The sequence below is a fragment of the Camponotus vicinus genome, unplaced genomic scaffold, assembly GCF_025532165.1.
Source record: "Camponotus vicinus isolate PSW18456_S1 unplaced genomic scaffold, iyCamVici1.0 SCAF_1, whole genome shotgun sequence".
Classification (NCBI taxonomy): Eukaryota; Metazoa; Arthropoda; class Insecta; order Hymenoptera; family Formicidae; genus Camponotus; species Camponotus vicinus.
Window position 1 is genome coordinate 13,582,513 of NW_028141945.1, and position 23,300 is coordinate 13,605,812.

The 23,300-nt window shown below is 28.2% G+C and overlaps 1 protein-coding gene across 2 annotated transcripts in view; it reads right to left on the reverse strand.

Annotated features, from left to right (window-relative positions):
* LOC145976102 (G protein-activated inward rectifier potassium channel 3-like) overlaps positions 1–23,300 on the reverse strand; it is a 32,345-nt gene that overhangs the window by 4,418 nt on the left and 4,627 nt on the right. Inside the window, exons 3-11 of one of the 2 annotated variants that reach the window (XM_083107056.1) lie at positions 15,450–15,564; positions 11,218–11,450; positions 10,005–10,278; positions 9,025–9,217; positions 8,684–8,908; positions 6,839–7,074; positions 6,332–6,573; positions 6,053–6,227; positions 1,049–1,518 (exon numbers count right to left, since the gene is read on the reverse strand). In XM_083107056.1, coding sequence (XP_082963182.1) covers positions 6,053–6,227; positions 6,332–6,573; positions 6,839–7,074; positions 8,684–8,908; positions 9,025–9,217; positions 10,005–10,278; positions 11,218–11,450; positions 15,450–15,564 — 1,693 coding nt within the window. In that variant the 3' untranslated portion in view covers positions 1,049–1,518. Of the gene's footprint in view, positions 1–1,048; positions 1,519–6,052; positions 6,228–6,331; positions 6,574–6,838; positions 7,075–8,683; positions 8,909–9,024; positions 9,218–10,004; positions 10,279–11,217; positions 11,451–15,449; positions 15,565–23,300 lie in introns of those variants that run through there. The other variant, XM_083107066.1, reaches the window with a different exon arrangement.

Here is a 23,300-nt window from a genome sequence, read left to right on the forward strand (position 1 = left end):
TAATCTAACAGCTGTATTAGATATACATATGTGCATCTTCTGCATATTTTTGCAAATTTCTTCAATATTTTTTAAAATTGAAATCACTGAGAGAATCAAAAATATATTTTATCATAATTAATTTAAATGTAATAATGATTTTGAATACAAATTGAATACAATACTTGCACAAATTTTAATATACTAGAATATTATAATACTATTTATTATTTAATAAAATCTAAAATATATTATTTAATCGACAGAATTATATCAAAACAATCATGCTATTTTTTTTATATTTTAAAAAGAAAACTTATACAGATAAAGTCAATATATAGAATTAATCATTGCTAAGCTTATGAGCACTCGGACTGTCAAAATACAAAATTTCCGCAACAACAACATATTCATATATTTGCTCTGCACTCATCATGTTATTATAAATACTAAGAGAAAATCACAATTTTCTTTGTTCTTCAAAAGCATCCTCTTAAATAAGATAAATAAAATCTGTCACACTGTTTACTAATTCTTTTCTTAAAAAATACATAAGTTAAAATAAGTGATCTCCGCGATGAGACAACAGATTTAACTTGTTAATTCTTTTATGCTGTTATTATATATCTACGACGGTTGTGAATCAAATTATGCGCGCATACGTCTATGTCGACGTAATTGCAATTATTATATCGGCATTAATTGTCTTGCCACGACAAACGCGGCTTTTTTTTATTCTCAGCATGACAAAAAGTATTTGCTGTAATTAATTTTAGACGTTATGATATCAAATGTATTATTGTAATTAAAATATATTTATTATATATTTTATAATTACATATACACACTTTAGTACATTTTTTAATTATGTATATAATATTTTATATTGCATTGATGTGAAGAGAGCGCTTTATTTTTTCATAGATATTTTTTATATACGTATATTGATGTATTAACATTATATCACAAAACACATCACTTATTATTTAACAAAATCCAAAATATATTATTTATTATTTCAATATTATATTATTTCGATAGAATTATATAGTTTAAAGCACAATTATATGCTATAAAGAGCTTTACTATCACTATTATAAATACTTATATGCTATACATAATTTTTTCATATTTTAAGAAGAAAATTCATTAATTCTTTATTTTCTATGATAATAATAAAGCTTTTTCTAGATTTGGTTGAAAAAAACCAATTTAATAATAAAATATGTCTATTATATCGGATTAATCAAAAAAAAGAAATGTATAAATTTTGTCGTCATATAATTTGTAATTGAAGTGAAATTGCAATGTGTGTAAAGTCCGGTTTGAAGGCATCTCGGTGACAATGGCCATCATCTAGGATGTCATCGCGTTAAGAATAAAAAAAGCGTATCACCTTGCAACTACAAACGCAAATTACAAACGCTCCGTCTGTCTGTCCTCGGTCTGATATGCAGATTTGTTCAGTGCTATCGCGTCGTGAATCGCGATTTATGTGGCCGCGAATTTACTTACAGCTCGTGAAAACATTCTGCGAATCTTACAAATAAAATAGTAAAGAATTATATATTGTAAACATTACAAACAACTTAATTTAGTTTCAAATTTGAATACTGCTATAACTTGTACACATTTCTAAATATTGATATGCATATAATGCATATAAAAAATCAATTCAAGGACATTTAATTTTATAAAATATGCATATGTTTTAAGAATTCTATATTACATTATTAAAAAATGACAAATATATACACACATATGTATGTATACAGGGTGATTCATTTTAATCTTAACAGGCAAATATTTTAAAAAATATGCAAGAACGAGAAAATGTTTCAGACAAAAATTGTATGATTTCAAAGGAGACATAAGATGATGACAATGATTTGATCTTGGATAGTCGTTTGAAGGTCCCGCGAAAGTTACCTTTAATTTCTCAAATATGTAATTTGCAATTAACAATTACATATTTTTTCTTAAAACTGTGTTTTTTAACACCAATTGATTCCTCACATTATTTTGTGCATAAAAGTATTGAGGTAAGATAATCGAAAAATGAATATTTTAGTAGATATTTTACGGTTTATGTAAAATTAAGAAATTATTTCAAGCCTCATAACTCGAAAAGTACTTAACGAAAAAACATTTAATTATAGTGTTTTGGAAAGCTCTCGAAATAAGCTTCAAGAATGTGTAATGAAAAATAAGAGGTTCCATTTGAGAAATTAAAGGTAACTTTCACGTGACCTTCAAAATGACTACCCAAGGTCAAATTATTGTCACCATCTTATGTCCCCCTTGAAACCATACAACTTTTGTCTGAAACATTTGTCTGTATCTCACATATTTTTCAAAATATTTACCTGTTAAGATTAAAATAAATCACCCTGTATAATTATATGTAAATATATGTGTATTTACCTTCAATCTATTATTATATCAATAATTATTATAATATAATCATATGTATATATATATATATATATATATATATATAAAATTAGATATAAACCTGAATTATCCTGTACGCATTGAATAAATATATAAACATTTAATTGATCAAGATAATGTGTATGTTCGTTAATGTAATCATTCTATAAATCTTATAGATTCGCAAATCTATAGCTCGCGTTTTCATGTTCAAGGATGTCCTAAAACAAGCCGAATTTAGCAACGAACATTATCTAAATTGTCCTAACTGGAGCACAAAGATATCATGTAATGCATAAGTGCAACTTAAGTTCCTCTAACTACGCCATATCCGGGCCTTAATGATTAAAGAGTCTGGTTAAGCGATAGCTCTCATAGTGCTATTGTATGTCGATGTAATGTTTCCTGATCTATGAAATAATAATGTGTTTTTATCTCGTTCTATTTAAATAATTCAACCAAAATTAAAACGATAAATTATCAAAAACAATTTGGCGAAAAAGACATATTTTAGAAAAATCAACAAATTAAAATTAAAGAAATCTTTTTTCATGCATATGATTTATTTGCAACTTTTGCAAAATATTTATATGTTTGCAATCTTTTCGATTCATTCTAGAACTTTGTATGAATTTACAATATATACCATTATATTATAACGTTAAAATTATATATACATATAAGTTTTCAAAATATAATTGTGGTAATAAATATTTTATCTATAATTATTGTAATCTATATAAGAAAATTATCTATAGAAGAAATTTTTTTAAACAGTTTCTAAATCTGAAAGTAATATTTAAAGTGTAACAACTTAATTTTGATTACTAAAAAAAAATAAAATCTATAATCTAGTTATTGAAAATTAAAAATAATAAATATATTTTTATAATCGTTTCTGCAATCATTCAAATAACGAATGTAGTAAAACGCAAACTACATAATAATAAGCATAAAGAAATTTTATACAAAAATTATTTAAATTGTCAGGATTTGAGAATTTAAATTATAGTAAATTATAAATTTAGAAAAGAATCCAATATTCAAAAATAGGAATTTAAGCTAGATTTGTCTTCTAAATAATTTTTCAGGGAGTTGGTTGAAGAATAGATTGCAAAAAAGGATTGATTGTATATCCCGAGGGTCACAGAAGATAAGTGGAATGAGTTTAGTGCCGGGAAGTGCCCTCATTATCACACTAGTCAATCTTTTAATCTCCCGTCGCGCGTTTAAAATGTTCGTCATCACATATTATATACGCGTACGATACTTAAATTCTCCGGATCGAATATCATATATGAAATAGGGATAATTTTTGTTAATTAATTTTTTGCATGTAATTAAGGATATATCTCCGGTTAACAAACAAGCAATTTTATTTCTCGTATTTTTTATATATTTATCTTTCCACAAGATAAAATTAAAAGTTTATCCAGCTCTATTTTATATAAATCAATTGAAATTTTTCACATACACAATAGAATGCAATAATGCACTTGTAATATAATTATATTGTATTGCAATTGTAATTTCAATAATGCATTATAATATCACATCACTATTATTTTATCTCAACAGAGTATTGCATTTTATATACAGGGTGTCCTAGACCACCCGTACACCCCTTTTGTTTCAAAAACTAAGCATTTTAGAGAAAAATGTTTCAGACAAAAGTTGTTTGGTTTCGAGGGGGCCATAAGATGGTACCATTGGTTTGACCTTGAATAGTCGCTGGAAGGTCACATGAAGGTCACCTTAAATTTTTCAAATGGAACACCCTATATATTTTTGCACATTCTTGTAGCTCATCTCGGGAGCTTTCCAAAACACTATAATTAAGTTAGTTTTCATTAAGTACTTTCCGAGTTATGAGGCTTGAAATAATTTCTTAATTTTACATAAACCGTAAAATATCTTGTAAAATATTCATTTTTCGATTATCTTACCTTAATACTTTTACGTACAAAATAATGAGAGGAATCAATTGGTGTAAAGGAAACACATAATTGTTTCGAAAAAAAAAATGTAATTTGCAATTAACAATTACATTTTTTTTTTCGAAACAATTATGTGTTTTCTTTACACCAATTGATTCCTCTCATTATTTTGTACGTAAAAGTATTAAGGTAAGATAATCGAAAAATGAATATTTTACAAGATATTTTACGGTTTATGTAAAATTAAGAAATTATTTCAAGCCTCTAACTCGGAAAGTACTTAATGAAAACTAACTTAATTATAGTGTTTTGGAAAGCTCCCGAGATGAGCTACAAGAATGTGTAAAAATATATAGGGTGTTCCATTTGAAAAATTTAAGGTGACCTTCATGTGACCTTCCAGCGACTATTCAAGGTCAAACCAATGGTACCATCTTATGGCCCTGTTGAAACCAAACAACTTTTGTCTGAAACATTTTTCTCTAAAATGCTTAGTTTTTGAAAGAAAAGGGGTGTACGGGTGGTCTAGGACACCCTGTATATATATATATATATATATATATATATATATATATATATATATATATACAGGGTGTCCCAGACCACCTGTACACCCCTTTTAAAATGAAAATGAATGGCTTTTATGAAAAATCGCGAACAATTTTTAAGTAAATCGGGTACGCTCTATCAAATGGTGATATTTTCAACTTTTGATTCCGACCGGAAATACGCCATCCGGATCGGAAGTTGAATTTTTTTAGGGGAACATGGTACTTTTTATTACAGATTCGAATTGTACGTGAAAAAATAAGAAACTTTTGTATCAAACGTTTTTTCTAAAAGTGCCTCTGTCAATCTTAAAATTGACCTTGAAAGTAACTGTAATGAAATAATGAACTTCAAATATTTTGTTTAAACTTACACCTCACTCACTCAGAAACGTGTGTGCGAACGTTCATAAGGTACCGTACATTCAAGCACACACTCACCCTTGTCATTAGTTGCGCCACAGGAACATTTGAAGTTCATTATTTCATTATAGTTACTTTCAAGGTCAATTTTAAGATTGACAGAGGCACTTTTAGAAAAAACGTTTGATACAAAAGTTTCTTATTTTTTCACGTACAATTCAAATCTGTAATAAAAAGTACCATGTTCCCCTAAAAAAATTCAACTTCCGATCCGGATGGCGTATTTCCGGTCGGAATCAAAAGTTGAAAATATCACCATTTGATAGAGCGTACCCGATTTACTTAAAAATTGTTCGCGATTTTTTATAAAAGCCATTTATTTTCATTTTAAAAGAGGTGTACTGGTGGGACACCCTGTACATATTCAATTTTTAATCACTCTATTCTTATAACTTTTTACATCGAATATTGCGAGAAATTGACTTAAACAAATTAAGATGGTTCTATTTAAAAATGAAAAACCTTTTGGCGCCCAAAAAAAAATTGAGACGACCAAAGCACTTCCAAAATTTAATTATGAAAATATCTTAAAAAGCAATTTCTAGTGATTTTAGTTCTAGTTTACTTTATGTATATCCTAAACAGAGATTAAAAATAAAACTACATAATTATTACATATAATATATGTATATATTTTAATCTTTATTTAAGTTACATTTTAATCTGTATTCCTTGAGATATATAATGTTGTAGTTTCTATTATAGAAAAATAATAAATTTTATAACACTTACCTATGTTTGTTCAGTTGGATTTGTGTTTTGGGAGTGGGTACGATTCGTGAGCGTTTTCTCCTCAAAAATGAAGCTTATTTTCTTGGAAGCATTTTTGCCTATATAATCATCACACAAGCTAGATCTTCTAAATGTAGGATACTGCATCTCTGTAGAGTCCGCGAGATTTCTCTGTCTGTTTCAAGAAATTCAAATGAATTAAATTATTATTATAATAGAACCTCAAGAATGAATTCTAAATACAATAGATTTCTAGAAAATATCGTGCTTTTGGCTCACCTAATATCTGGATTGCTTCTACAAGGTATCTTCTTCAAGTCGCTTTCTTCATCTTCCTCTGTGATCGATGTAGAACTTGCTTTTTCATTTTTTTTCGAATCTAATGTTGACTTTGATTCACTCTGTTGCATTATGTTTTCTTTCTCATTTTGTTCCTTGCTTTTCTGTAAAGATGCATTAATATTTTGTAATACGCAATCATAATTTTCATCCTTTAAGTTATCGTGTTCCTCTTTTGTTATCTGAATATTAAAAAAGAGAAATTAATTACAATTTGCAAATTATCATACATTCTCAAATTAAAAATTTGTTATAACATGAATTATTTTATTTGCACAGTAAACCTGCGCGATATCACATTTGAAATATCCGAACAAATCTTAAAATATAAAAACAAGAAAGAAAGCAAATTTATATATTTCTAAATTTTCTCTAAGTGGCATGTAATAAAAATAGTAAAATATTCTGTACTTATCTAATTATTTAATTCTTTTATTTTTTATTTACCTCATTTTGCGCGTAAAAACATGACATATCGGAATGCGTATTGATACTCTCTCGTCTACAAGAACCATCTGGTGCAGTGATTAGCACAGGAATTGGATTCGCGGGTATTATTGGCTCTGATACTTGCATGTGCAAGCCACCAGTTGAAGATCCCAAACTCGACCCAGAAGTCATAGTTAATGAACTGCTGCTGGAGGTATCGCGATATTCCGGAAATAGACTTGAATTAGGATGTTCTATAAATGTAATTAACAAGATTAATTCAGAAAAATTAATATAAAAAGAGGTAATATATCGAATAAAAACAAATATAACTTTTCTTTCTATATTTTATTAATTAAATAAAACTTTTAAATAAAAATTTTTAAATAAAAAGTGCGAGTAAAAATAAAATTAATAAAAAACAAAATAAATAAAAAGTTATTCTATTTCCTTTTATATTTTTTTATTATTTACTGAAGCAAGTTATCATTTTTTATTGTTTTTTATTATTAATGTTCTTATATTTTATTGTTAATATTTTATTTTTGGTTTAAAAAACTAAATAAATCCAGCAAATCATCGATAAGCGACAACAAATCTGTAATCAATAAGAATTATTAATAACAATTAAAATAAAAAATAAAAAATAAAATATTTTATTTTTAATGATAATAAATAAAATAAAATGCATTTATTTTAATTATAGAGAATTAAAATTAACATTTAATAAACTATAGCAATATAATTCAACTATTATTGATAGAAAGATATTATATAAAAGTAAAAAGCGGAAATAATTTTTGAGTTATATGTGTAAATAACATTATTTTTCAATTAAAATTCTTTTTGAAATTCTCATTAAAAATAAAAATAATAAAAAAAGAGAGGATAAAAGTGGTGAATAGGGGACCCAGTCCCAATGACTTTTACTTTGTCAAGGTTTTAGCCATTGTTGTTGTTTATTAAAAAGTTATTAACAAAAAAAGTTTCACGAATTATATGCAATTTTTAGACATCATGTACGTTTTACAAAGTGAATTTCTATTCATTTATGTATAGCAAGTAAAACACGTGGATGGGAGAAGAGATCCGCCCCTTCCCCTATACCCCCACCCTGAAAAAAAGTTTTCGTGTACGAAAACACGATGCAATTTGGATTATACGTAACAAATCAAATTTTAGTTGTTTAAATTAGAAATACATTTGGATTATATTATGTTAGGTTATATCTTCCGAAAGTGGAACTTCCCGCAGGAAGGGCAGAATCCATTACGTCCATACATGTATTTTACAAGACAAGGGAAATTCATTCTTAGGAAGAATCAAGGTTAGATGTACATAGAGTAAACTTTGTTTCATCTTGCAAAATATATGCGTGGACACAGTGAGTTCCGCCCCTTTTACAAGAAGGATTCCACTTCCGAAAGATATAACTTAGAAAAAAAATTTAATCAGAATTTAAATCAGAAATAAATTTAGGTTAGGTTATCATTTTAAATCAGAAATAAATTTAGATTAGGTTATGTCTTTCGGAACCCCCCGTAGAGGGAGGGGGGGCGAAACCCACTGCATCCACGCATGTACTTTGCAAGAAGTTTATTCTACGTCTAACCTTAATTTTCACTGATTGTGAGAGTCATATAGTATAAAAATGTACATCGTATTTATAACATTTATTTTGTTAATAATTCTTTAATAAACAACGAGCAATAGCTAATACCTTTTGAATGTCAGGATAGTGACCTTGACAACAGATATCAAGGTCAATGTCATTGAAACTGGATCCTCTATTTAGCACTTATCAAAGAGAAAAAAAACAAAATATATAATTTGATAATAATAAAGAGAATAATAAATTTTTACCAGCTTTTGTATCGCGATGTATTGCTCGGATACGATCGAGATCAGCAGCCGAGCAGAGCGGAGTATCCACTTCATAAGTATTATTAAAAAGACTGTAATTGACCTCGTATTCGCCGGTTTCTTTGCGGAAGGAAATGATGGATTGGAACCGATGACCCCATAGTATCTCTGATGGTAGATATGAACTTCTTGCTTGCGTTGTCATACCAGTAGATTCGATCACCCCTATCGATATTATTAATCATTATTATCACATTATTAAATATTTCGATCACTACTACAATATATCAATAAAATATGATTTTTTTATTGTTAAAATATGATTTTTTTATCATTGTTACCTTCCAATACGACGACGATCTCGAACCGCTCTTGCAGCATATCACTGGCTGATATTCTATAGAGTGGCGAATATCGATCGATCTTGTGAACAATCGTGGTCGGCCATATAAAAAAAATCTTATCCTCCTCCCCGTCGCCACCCACCTTCAATTCCGTCTGGAAGAACGGCAATAATTCACCTTCCTTCGTAATCTGAAACGTACGTGTACATACGAGGTCTGTAAATAAAGTAATGAGACTTTTTCGAGATGAACTTTTATTTATAATTTAACTATAATTTAACTCTGTCTTTTTCAAAATAGTTCCCTTGGGAAGCCACGCAGCGCCTGAGACGTTGTTTCCAGTCTTCATAGCAGGAACTCAGAAACCCGAATGGCCTTCAGCTGGTCGGTTACAGCCGCTTTTACGTTTTCGGTCGTATCAAAGTGATGTCCTTTGAGATGAGTTTTCAATCTCGGGAAGAGAAAGAAGTCACAGGGACTCAGGTCAGGCGAATACGGGGGCTGGGGGACGACAGGAATGTTTTTTCGTGCCAAAAACTCCGTAATCGAAAGTTTACAAGTTTAAGAAAAACATTCCTGTCGTCCCCCAGCCCCCGTATTCACCTGACCTGAGTCCCTGTGACTTCTTTCTCTTCCCGAGATTGAAAACTCATCTCAAAGGACATCACTTTGATACGACCGAAAACGTAAAAGCGGCTGTAACCGACCAGCTGAAGGCCATTCGGGTTTCTGAGTTCCAGCACTGCTATGAAGACTGGAAACAACGTCTCAGGCACTGCGTGGCTTCCCAAGGGAACTATTTTGAAAAAGACAGAGTTAAATTATAGTTAAATTATAAATAAAAGTTCATCTCGAAAAAGTCTCATTACTTTATTTACAGACCTCGTACATTGGCAAGCGTTATACAATTAATATACAATTAATTTCTTTGCTATATTTTGTAAAGATATAAGGGTAGTACACAATCATAGTTCCACCTTTCTCTTGATCATCTGAGCGCGAACGTGAGCCTCGATGATGTGACTCTTACGCATATCACCGACACGAAACATCAGACAGGGCTGGCCATCTCGCTGACAGATGACAGCATTGCGCGAAAAGAGCAATGTTTGTGTGCGCTTTTTAGGTCGCGATAGCTTGGCGAACACGATCCCAACCATAAATGCCTGAAGAATCACCCCAGTCATTGATTGGATGCATAGGGTGAAAATTGCTTCGGGGCACTCGTCCGTCGTATGTTTCGATCCGTATCTATATATATGTCATTCGTACTTTCATTAAAAACTTATATTTATATAATATTAAAATAATATATTATAATAACATATTATAATTATTATCATAAAAAGCAAAAAAGAAAATAGAAAAAGGAAATCGAAAAAAAAGAAAGAAATAAAGAAATTTAAACAATAAAAGAAACATAAGAATATTGATATATAATTATACAATTAATAATTATAATTAATTCACTTCAATACTTTGCACCGATTTTCAATTAAATTATACGAAAAAGTTCTACAAATTCTTCTCTTCATTTCTCAATGTTTCTAGTTATTTTTTTCTTTGATTTTCTTTAAAATAATGAAATGAATGAATCTTTTCAATTACATTAATAACTACACATTGACATCTGAATCAATGTAACTACATTAATAGTAATATGACAAATATATCAAACAAATTTATATAACATAATATTTTATAATTTTGTACTATACTTTAATCTTAATAATCTTAATAATCTTTTTATACTATACTTTAATCTTAATCATTTTCATTTTATATTATAATCAAAATTATTTAACTAGTTGCATTGATTTCATATCTCTTTCGTGAATAGCTAATTTTTTAATAATGTTTAACAACGTTTTATTTTTCAAATTTTTTTTACATACACAAATGTGGATACTTTTATATATATACTTAACATAAAATATTTCTTAGCGCTTTTAAATTTAAAAAGTAATAATTTAATTTAAAAAAAGAAGAAAAAGAAATAAAAAATTGAAAAAATAATTATGACGAAATAAAAAAAGAAAAATAAAGAAGAAAACTAGTGTAATACTAGTATAATAGTTATTAACATAATATAATTATAATGACGCGATAATAATAAAAAATTATTATAATAATACTAGTATATCATAATGTATGTATATGTTTTATATGAATGTGTATAATATAACTTACCCTATTGTATGCTGTGTTTCGACAGAGAATAGGAAGCAACTTGTGAAACTGCGTATATCCTCGACACAGGGAATGAAAGTGTGATTATTGTAGTTGTCGAAATCAAGATCACCATGACTGTATGCGATTAACCACCATATAAGCGCAAATCCCAGCCAGGATAACAAGAAATTCATAGAAAATACTAAGAGCGTCCATCGCCATTGCGCATCTACCAGCGTTGTAAAAATATCCTGAAAGAGCGAAATATTTTACTATATAAATTTTATTATAATAATTTTATGTAATTATTTATTTATACGGACCACCTCCCGATTTCAATAATTCTCACATATGTTATCAAGATTATCACTCTGAGTAATGTTGTGAAAATTTTAGTCGGCGGTCATTATTTATTAAAAAGATATAAACAAAAGAAGTTTCATAAGTTCATTAATACATTTATCGAAAGAAAAGTCAATTGTTGCATAATTTCACATAGATTTGTAACTTTCTATGCAAAGTGAAGTGTATCCCGCATCACAAACACGGGTTGGGTTAGGTTATATCTTCTGAAAGTGGAGCCCCCCGCAGGGGGGCGGAACATACTATATCTACGCATGTACTTCCTAAGATGAAGTAAAATTTACTCTTAATGGAGGTCAAGATTAAGTGAACTTTGCTTCATCTTGGAAAGTACATGCGTCGACAGTATGTTCCGCCCCCCTGCGGGGGGCTCCACTTTCAAAAGATATAACCTAACCCAACCCGTGTTTGTGATGCGGGATACGCTTCACTTTGCATAGAAAATTACAAATGTAACATTTTTCGCGCACAAATAGTTTAATAACTCATCATATTTTGTTGTTAAAGCGAGAAACTCATAGAACTTCATGTTAACTGTACAACAATCTGTCTTGTACTAACTCACCTTTTCTTAAATATTTTCAAAGTTATAAGAAATATCAAAAACATAGAAGCCTATCATTGTTCCACTATCTGATTTCAATATAAGAAAGATAAACAATGTCAAACGACAACATAGTTTATACAGGGTGACCCATTTTAACTTAGGCAGCCAAATAACTCGAAAAATAAGCAAGATAGAGAAAAATGTTTTAGACAAAAGTTGTATGGTTTCGAGGGGGCCATAAGATGGTATCATTGGTTTGACCTTGAAGAGTCATTTGAAGGTCACGTGAAGGTCACTTCAATTTTTTTAAATGGAATACCCTATATATTTTTGTACATTCTTATAGCTTATTTCGAGAGCTTTCCAAAACACTATAATTAAGTACCTTTCCGTTAAGTACTTTTTGAGTTATGATGCTTGAAATAATTTCTTAATTTTACATAAACCGTAAAATATCTTGTAAAATATTCATTTTTCGATTATCTTACCTTAATACTTTTATGTACAAAATAATGAGAGGAATCAATTGGTGTAAAGAAAACACATAGTTGTTTTTAAGAAAAAATATGGAATTGTTAATTGCAAATTACATATTTTTTCTTCGAAACAACTATGTGTTTTCTTTACACCAATTGATTCCTCTCATTATTTTGTACATAAAACTATTAAGGTAAGGTAATCGAAAAATGAATATTTTACAAGATATTTTACGGTTTATGTAAAATTAAGAAATTATTTCAAGCCTCATAACTCAAAAAGTACTTAACGAAAATGTACTTAATTATAGTGTTTTGGAAAGCTCTCGAGATGAGCTACAAGAATGTACAAAAATATATAGGATGTTCCATTTAAAAAAATTGAAGTGACCTTCACGTGACCTTCAAATGACTCTTCAAGGTCAAACCAATGATACCATCTTATGGCCCCCTCGAAACCATACAACTTTTGTCTAAAATATTTTTCTCTATCTTGCTTATTTTTCGAGTTATTTGGCTGCCTAAATTAAAATGGGTCACCCTGTATACGGTGTCATAAAATTACATATTATTTATGAGACATTTTTTGTTTATAACTTTTTAATAAACAATGACCGCCGACTAAAACCTTCACAACATTACTCAGAGTGATGATCTTGAAAACATATGTGAGAATTATTGAAATCGGGAGGTGGTCCGTATGAGTAAATAATTACCTTAAAATAACAATAATAAAAACAATAAAATAATAAGAAATATTGTACTACACATACAGAGTGTCAAGCGTATATACAGGGTGGACCATTTTAACCTTTAATGGAGAATAACTCGAAAACCAAGCCCGGGAGAGAAAAATGTTTCAGACAAAAGTTGTTTGGTTTCGAGGGGGCCATAAGATGATATCATTGGTTTGACCTTGAAGAGTTATTTGAAGGTCACATGAAGGTCACCTTCAATTTCTTAAATGGAACCTACTATTTGTCATTGCATATTCTTGTAGCTTATCTCGAGAGCTTTCCAAAACACTATAATTAAGTATCTTTTCGTTAAGTACTTTTTGAGTTATGAGGCTTGAAATAATTTCTTAATTTTACATAAACCGTAAAATATCTTGTAAAATATTCATTTTTCGATTATCTTACCTTAATACTTTTATGTACAAAATAATGAGAGAAATCAATTGGTGTAAAGAAAACACATAGTTGTTTTTAAGAAAAAATATGGAATTGTTAATTGCAAATTACATATTTTTTTTTAAAAAACAACTATGTTTTTTCTTTACACCAATTGATTCCTCTCATTGTTTTGTATATAAAAGTATTAAGGTAAGATAATCGAAAAATGAATATTTTACTAGATATTTTATGGTTTATGTAAAATTAAGAAATTATTTCAAGCCTCATAACTCGAAAAGTACTTAATGAAGAAATACTTTATTATAGTGTTTTGGAAAGCTCGCCAGATAAGCTATAAGAATACATAATAAAAAATAGGGGGTTCCATTTAAGAAATTAAACCTTCATGTGACATTTTTGCTTATTACTTAATAATTATTGCGAATTTTGCAAAATGGTACAGGACTTTTCTTCTTAGTTTGACCCAATCTATCATCACTTTTCGTTTGATCCCTCACGAATCAGACACCCTGTATATATACAGGATAAGTCATTTTAAGTTACCAACCCCAATAACTTTTTTATTTTTGAATGTACAACAAAATGTTTTCAAATAAAAGTTGCTTGACTTCGAGGGAGACAGAAGATGGTAGCAAAAATTTGACCTTGGATAGTCATTTGAAGGTCACATAAAGGTCACCTTCAATTTCTTAAATGGAACCTACTATTTTTCATTGCATATTCTTGTAGCTTATCTCGAGAGCTTTCCAAAACACTATAATTAAGTACCTTTTCGTTAAGTACTTTTTGAGTTATGAGGCTTGAAATAATTTCTTAATTTTACATAAACCGTAAAATATCTTGTAAAATATTCATTTTTCGATTATCTTACCTTAATACTTTTACGTACAAAATAATGAAAGCAATCAATTAGTGTAAAGAAAACACATAATTGTTTCGAAAGAAAAAATGTAATTTGCAATTAACAATTACATTTTTTTTTTCGAAACAATTGTGTGTTTCCAATTGATTCCTCTCATTATTTTGTACATAAAAGTATTAAGGTAAGATAATCGAAAAATGAATATTTTACAAGATATTTTACGGTTTATGTAAAATTAAGAAATTATTTCAAGCCTCATAACTCAAAAAGTACTTAACGAAAAGGTACTTAATTATAGTGTTTTGGAAAGCTCTCGAGATAAAGCTACAAGAATATGCAATGGAAAATAGTAGGTTCCATTTAAGAAATTGAAGGTGACCTTTATGTGACCTTCAAATGACTATCCAAGGTCAAATTTTTGCCACCATCTTCTGTCCCCCTCGAAGTCAAGCAACTTTTATTTGAAACATTTTGTTGTACATTCAAAAATAAAAAAGTTATTGGGGTGGGTAACTTAAAATGGCTCACCCTGTATATATATATATAAAACCATAAGTAGATCTCGTTAAATTGAACTAAAAAGTCTTATCATTTTGCAAAAACTACGTAAAATCTCGAGATATTAATTAAAAAAGATTGGCGAATGCGCGTGGCTAGAAACGGGCTGACTGTAGCATAATGGCGGCGCGCGGCGAAGCGGTGATTGGGGAGGGGAGGAGCCTTCGCCGCGCGCCAGCACACTCATCGCTACATACATACATTGTAAAATAATAAATTTAAGGAAATTAACACATATATATTTCTGTATGTTCTTTATATCTATTTTTTATGTTTCAACAATCCAATGTATTATAAAAGAAATTCACCTGAAGATATCGCCGACGTCGTTTGGCGACATTTCCTTGTACAACATTACAGTCGCCGTGTTTAAAAACAACTCTTTTTCGAACTCTTCTGGAACTAAATCTAGCATGGCGATACCTTAAAAAAAAAAGAAATTGAGATTCAGATTAATTTTTTTGGTAAATATTTACCTTTACACAGCCAGCCTCAAATGACGTGACCTTGACATATATTATCAAGGTTACTGCTCTGAGTAACATCCAAAAGGTTTCAGGTGTCGCTCATTGTTTGTTAAAAAGTTATAAACTAAAAAAGTTTCACGAATTTCACGTAATCTTTAAACATTTTGTGCACTTAATGGAATGTTTTTTTGACATATACGCGATTATTTATTTATTTTTCATTTTTAATAAGAAATATTTAATAAATTATTCAGAGGTGGTATGGAGTGGATTCGTTTTGTGTGGAAAGTTGCAAACCTATGTGGAAACGTACAATAATAGACCTCGTTTCGCACTGACTCAGGATTGGGGACTATGTGAAATCAAATCTATGTGGAACCGTACAATAGAGATCTATTATTGTACGATTTCACATAAACTTGCAACTTTCCACGTGAAGTGAGATCCATCCCACACCAACCCTAAATCAGTGCGAAGCGAGGTCTATTATTGTATGCTTCCACATAAGTTTGCAACTTTCCATGTGAAGCGAGGTCCATCCCGTACCACCTCTGAGTCAGTACGAAGCGAGGTCTATTATTGTACGCTTCCATATAGGTTTGCAACTATACACACAGAACGAGATCCTCAATTACAATCGATATACAGGGTGTTTCATTTTAATCGCCCCAGGCAAATATCTCGAAAAATATGGAAATTATGAAGAAATGTTTCCAACAAAAGTTGTATGGTTTCGAGGGGGCCATAAGATGATACCATTGGTTTGACCTTGAAGAGTCATTTGAAGGTCACGTGAAGGTCACTTCAATTTTTTTAAATGGAACACCCTATATATTTTTGCACATTCTTGTAGCTCATCTCGAAAGCTTTCCAAAACACTATAATTAAGTACATTTTCATTAAGTACTTTTTGAGTTATGAGGCTTGAAATAATTTCTTAATTTTACATAAACCGTAAAATATCTTGTAAAATATTCATTTTTCGATTATCTTACCTTAATACTTTTACGTACAAAATAATGAGAGGAATCAATTGGTGTAAAGAAAACACATAGTTGTTTTGAAGAAGAAATATGTAATTTGCAATTAACAATTCCATATTTTTTCTTAAAAACAACTATGTGTTTTCTTTACACCAATTGATTCCTCTCATTATTTTGTACATAAAAGTATTAAGGTAAGATAATCGAAAAATGAATATTTTACAAGATATTTTACGGTTTATGTAAAATTAAGAAATTATTTCAAGCCTCATAACTCAAAAAGTACTTAATGAAAAGGTACTTAATTATAGTGTTTTGGAAAGCTCTCGAGATAAGCTACAAGAATGTGCAAAAATATATAGGGTGTTCTACTTAAAAAAATTGAAGTGACCTTCACGTGACTTTCAAATGACTCTTCAAGGTCAAACCAATGGTACCATCTTATGGCCCTCTCGAAACCATACAACTTTTGTCCGAAACATTTTTTCATAATTTCCATATTTTTCGAGATATTTGCCTGGGGCGATTAAAATGAAACACCCTGTATATGTAAAGGTCAAAGAAATTGAGATGTTCTTTAATATGTTTATAATTTTCAATACGAAAGATACATTATTATACACGCACCGGCAGGAGTGGTGTCCCGGTATGCTTGTGTGACGCTCACTGACGTCACACTCACACAAGCGAAGCGCGCATGTACGCGGGCTGGGCAGCGAGAGAGAAAGTGGAGGTAGAGTAGTGGGGGCATTCCAATGTTGCGTCCTTCGCGCACGACATAAGAGCGAGAGAGAAAACACTATAAGACGTGATACCGAGTTAGAGGTGTCCGATAGCCATCTCTCTCGCTCTAGTATCAATATACGTACTTTTCTTTCCTTTCTTTAAGAAATGCGGCTTAACCGCGTGCACTAAAGATCGGCATTCATTTCTATTAAATTAAATAATAATTAAATTATATAAAAAGATAAAATTTAATGAATAAATTCTTGGCACGCGTACGTGCGCGCTTCGCGTGTGTGCGTATGACGTCGACCGTTCACATACATACCGCGACACCTTTCCTGCCGGTGCGTGTACATGATGTCCAAAAATTCTGTGAGCCTTATAAAACTTCTCTGTTTATATCTTTTTAATAAACAACAAGCGACGCCTAAAACCTTTTGGATGTTACTTAGGACAGTGACCTTGAGAATATATGTCAAGGTCAAGTCATTTGGGACTGGCTGTGTAAAGATAAATATTTACCCTTTATTTAATCTATATTTATTATTATCTATTGGCTATAAATAATATAACTTGTATGTACTAAAAAATAACAAATTTTCTTAATATATATAATATATAAATAAATAATGTAAAAAATATATGTAACAAAAAATTAATTTAATACACATGAGCGGATAAATATCTGACAGATAAATAAAAATCGCAGATTGTAAAAATGACTGTTTCCTGTAGAATAAAATGGAAATAAACATTAACAAATATGTGTCAGTAACATTTTCAAACGCCAAAAAGCGCGTAGTGTAAAGTAGTCGTCGCTCTATTTGCGTCACAGGTCAATATGTCAGGGTTGAGAGCTGTGCGAAATCACGCAAATTTAGAACGTCGTTTGCCAGACGACGTTGTTTGATTCGAAACTAGACGATGGCCGATTAATTCAAGATCTAATTTCATCAAGAATAATATGAACAAACTAGTCATGTCTCCAATAATTTTCTATATAAGAGATGTAAAATACAAATATAATATTATGTTGCATCAGAAAAATGAAACAAGTGTATAATCAATTTTTTATTTTATTTATATCTAATATATATATGTTATATATATATATATATATATATATATATATATATATATATATATGTTATAACTAATTAAATAAATTATCCTATTAATTTTGTAAAAAGAATTTTATGTGTGTGTGTGTAATATAAATAAAAATTTAATTTATTTTTTAATAAAACTAAAAATTTGAAATAAAAAAAATTTTTAACAATAATGTTAAAAATTGCATATTTATATGTTATATATAATCCCTCTTAAAAAATAAATACACTAAAAGTAAAAGAAATTTGTAATCAAAAACATAAAAAGTTGAATTAAATTTGCCTGATGTGATCTTCCAGTGAAAATATGTAGTTTCCGCTTAAGCTATTAGGTTTATTGCCGTTAGTTACCATAATCGCGGACTTTCTCGTCTCAATGATACGTAGGCAGTTATTTCGAAACGAGAAATATTTCTCACACGCAATGAAGTATTTCCATAATAAAATGTAGACTGTGTTTATGAAATCCACTTATTCGACTAAAACCACAAGATAATATTAGATTGTCGCGTACATAAAATGTTTTTCTATACTTTTATAAACAGATAAAATGTTATATACATACATACATATATATATATATATATATATATATATATATATATATATAACATTTTATCTGTTTACAAAAGTACATAAAAACATTTTATATACACGATAATCTAATATTATCTTGTGATTTTATATATATATATATATATATATATATATATATATATATATCTTATATATATATATATATATATATATAAGATTTTATATATATATATATATAAAACCACAATACATACACATATGCACATACATATAGAAAACGGTTGACTAAGATACTAGGTATACTAGGTACCTAGTTATACTAGGTATGTATATTTCACATACACACTTTGTATAAGTATTAAAATTTACTTTATGAGAGCGTTTTTCTATAAAATCTTCGATACGGCATTTTATATATGCACACAATAGCATAATATTAAAAATTTATATTCAAAGACTTAATGCTTAGAAATTTTTTTATATTAAATTTTAAAAAATTTAGGAATAAATAATATTCGAAAATAATGAAATAATATAAATAAAACTATATAAATAAAACCGAAATATGTCATTTAATTTACAGTGTAAAACAAAAAGGAAAAGTAAAAGGGCGTATTGACAACGATTATTTGACAGTTCCTCGCGTCAGGCTGCCTCGCCGGAAGTCGTTGCTTTGATGATCATCATTGACACTTGCGACATCGTCATAATTATGATAGTTTGCTCTTTTCGCCAAAATGATGGATTCCTTCAACATCCAACGCGCGTCGTCCTAATTTTGTTATTTCCATTTTTCGCAATCAGCGCAGTCATTAAATATTTATTTGAAATTATTTAAGATCACAGACAAGCTTTTTATATTGTAAAAATAAATAATGACTTATTCATATTCGAATTTTATTAAAAATAAAATTAAAATAAAATTAATTAAAGATAAAATAAAAATTTATTTATAATTTATATAAAAATATATATTATAAAATATACTATAAAATATAACTATATAAAAAATATATAATATAATTTATTAAAAAAATTTAAATATATTTTATTATTAAGCTATCGCATTCAATAATAATAATGTCCATCTCACAACACACAATATTATTATAATTTAATTTTTTTAACCCAAATTTTGTTCATCAAAAATATCGAAGTATCAATTCTGAGTTTTAATAAAAGTAGAATAAAAGTAAATACAAAACAATTTTGTATTAATTAAATTTTAGAAAAGACGAATAAATAATAAAATCCTATTGTGAGATTACTTTTATGGAAATTTTAAGAGAATTTTTATTTTTATTTTTTTTACTTTAAACACTTTAAAAGAATTTTAATTTGAATTTATAAAAAAATAGATATATATATATATATATATATATATATATATATATATTGAAAGAATTAGAAAGTTTTATACAACAAGAATTAGAAAGTTTTATACAACAAAGTGATAACTTTTTTTTTATTAATAGTCTCGTTGAGGATCAATTCCAGATTATTTAGAAAATCTACATTAAGTAATTAAAATTATAAGATGATGTAGATAATCTATGTATATATGTATATATGTATATATGTATGTATTATAGTACAAATACATCTTTGATTACATTTTATACAACAACAATGCATGTATACGAAAAATCTATATTTTCGATTTAATTGAGTTTTTATTTCCTCTCCCAACTTTATATTAAACTAAATTAATCAGCGTAAGTGGACACAGATTAATTAGAATGTAATCATTAAAGAACCAAGGTTGGTTAAACATTATAAATGCAAAGTCGGCTCTTCGCGGACGGTATTTCTTTCTTGGTACAATCCATTAAATTCGTTGAGTTGTCATAAAGAGAGGAGCTATCAATAACGTTAAACTTTCTAATATATAATATTTGTGAAAATAATATTATTTTGATAATTTACATAATGAAAAAATTTATATATTTATTTACAATAAAAATAATATAAACTAACAATTATAATAACTATTTTAACGATATAACAATATACTCCTAACTTAATAACAAAGTCGAATAGATTCTATAATGTATATAAATATACATATATAAATATATATAATCTTTTTATTGGAAAATGTCTCTAAAATGTACCATTCTAAGAGTATTTTTCAACAAAAAAGTTACATACGTATATTTCATATATATATATATACACTACCGCTCAAAAGTATTTGGCCACCTAGGTAAATTGTGTTTAAATGACTATAAATAAATAAAAATCATTCATTTATATTAATCTATATATTATATATATATTCTATATATTATATCTATATATCTATCTATATATATATTATCTATATATCTATCTATATCTTCTCTATCTATATATTATTTTTGCAAAATATGCGTCAAGAGATGTGCTTTCTGTTCAAATGGCAGCAGATAACTGACGCAAATCTATATCCGTTACATTCTAAGATATCAAATAAACAAAAAAATTCCATGAAACACGCGCCTTTGTAGTAAAAACTTAAAAGTATTCATTCTAGGAAAAGAGCCATAAATACCTTATTTGGCTTTGTAGCTATCTGTTAGTAAACATGAAGTGATATTTATAATATAGCTATTGAGAACGACTTTCCGTTAGCGCATAAACAATAAACATCGATGAAAGGCAATAGACACAATTTCGTTTTCGAGTTTTCTCTTAAATTAAGGGTGGCCAAATACTTTTGAGCGATAGTGTATATATATATACATATATACATATACAATATACAATATATATATATATATATATATATATATATATATATATATATGTATGTATGTATGTATGTATATATACAGTAAAAAATTGTGCATCCGTATGTTAAAATTTTCTTGTATTATCACATTTTGATTAGTACTTCAATGTAAAATTAACATATAACCTAAATGTTATTACTTTTATAACGTTTTCATGTGTGTTGCATTTATGTCCACTTCATAATTTAACACTTTGTATATGTCTCTTAGAAATGGAATATTATTTTGAATATTTTTAACATAATCATTTTAAACAATCAACATGTCTCAAAGTCAGTTTAACTTTTCTAAGAAAAGTTAAAATGACTCTTCAAATAATCTTGAACTTTGACATATAAAAATAATCAAATTTAATAAAATCAAATATTTCTATTACAAATAATTTAAGTTAAAATAATTATTATTATATGTTAATGTCCTCAACATTTCTTATGAGTTATTGTAACTATTTTTTCATGTAATTTTTAATTAATTTATATATTATTTTTACATTACACTTAAAGTCACAATAATAAAAATAAATGTAAAGTATTGTGTTAATTATTTAACATTTTTAGTTTGTCAATAAGTAACATACGACGAATGAGCTATTTTAAAATTTAAAGTGGACTTTCTGGGACATGTGAAAAGTGTTATGATTAACATTTTATTTTTTACTGTGTATATATGTATATATGTATGTATGCATGTATGTATACTATATATGTATATTATCTATGTATATACAAGAGCATTCTGCAAAGAAATTGATGAAATTTAATATCCAAAAAACAGAAATTTAAATATAATAATTAAAAGAAATATATACTGAAATTATAAAGCGACGCTTTTTCTTTTTCTCCAATAAGATGTGTGTGTGTGTGTGTGTGTGTGTGTGTGTCATTTCTGTTTTATATTTTTAATTGACTGATATACATATCTTTTGTCTAAATATTTAAACCTTTGATATAAAATTTCTGTTTTATGTTGTTATTATATTTTCTTAATTTCATTTTAAAATAATGACTCAGGCTTGCGAAATATTAGGTTTGGTTAGTAACAAAAAGCAGAATAGGTGAATCTGATAGATTTTTTTACGATTTTTTAAAAACGAATCAGACCGCAGAATTTCTGGAGCACGTCAGGTTTTTGAGCAATTTGTAGTTAAATAGTCCAAAAATGTCTGTTTCGATCAATTTCATGAATTTATTATGAGAGAATCTAATTTTTTAAAATATTTCTGCTAATGGCATTGTATAGTATTAGTCTTCACCTTTCTAATCCACTTTCGATTGCCCTCCCACGACTTTTTTTCGCTCAGACATACAAGTTAAGATTGGTCATGCATAATGCCATTCCAAATCAACTGTGTTACCTCTCTGTCTTACCACGAATCAAAATTTGAGTAAAAACATAAATTTTTGAACGCCTCCTGTCATTTTTTTAAAATGGCGAACAGAATCAAATAAAATATAAAATTTATCAAAACAACTGTATTAGATATATTTTTACAGAACTTTTTTCGATAATCGAACCTGACAGATGTAAGCCTTTTCAAATTTCAAAATAGCGGATTTGCCATAT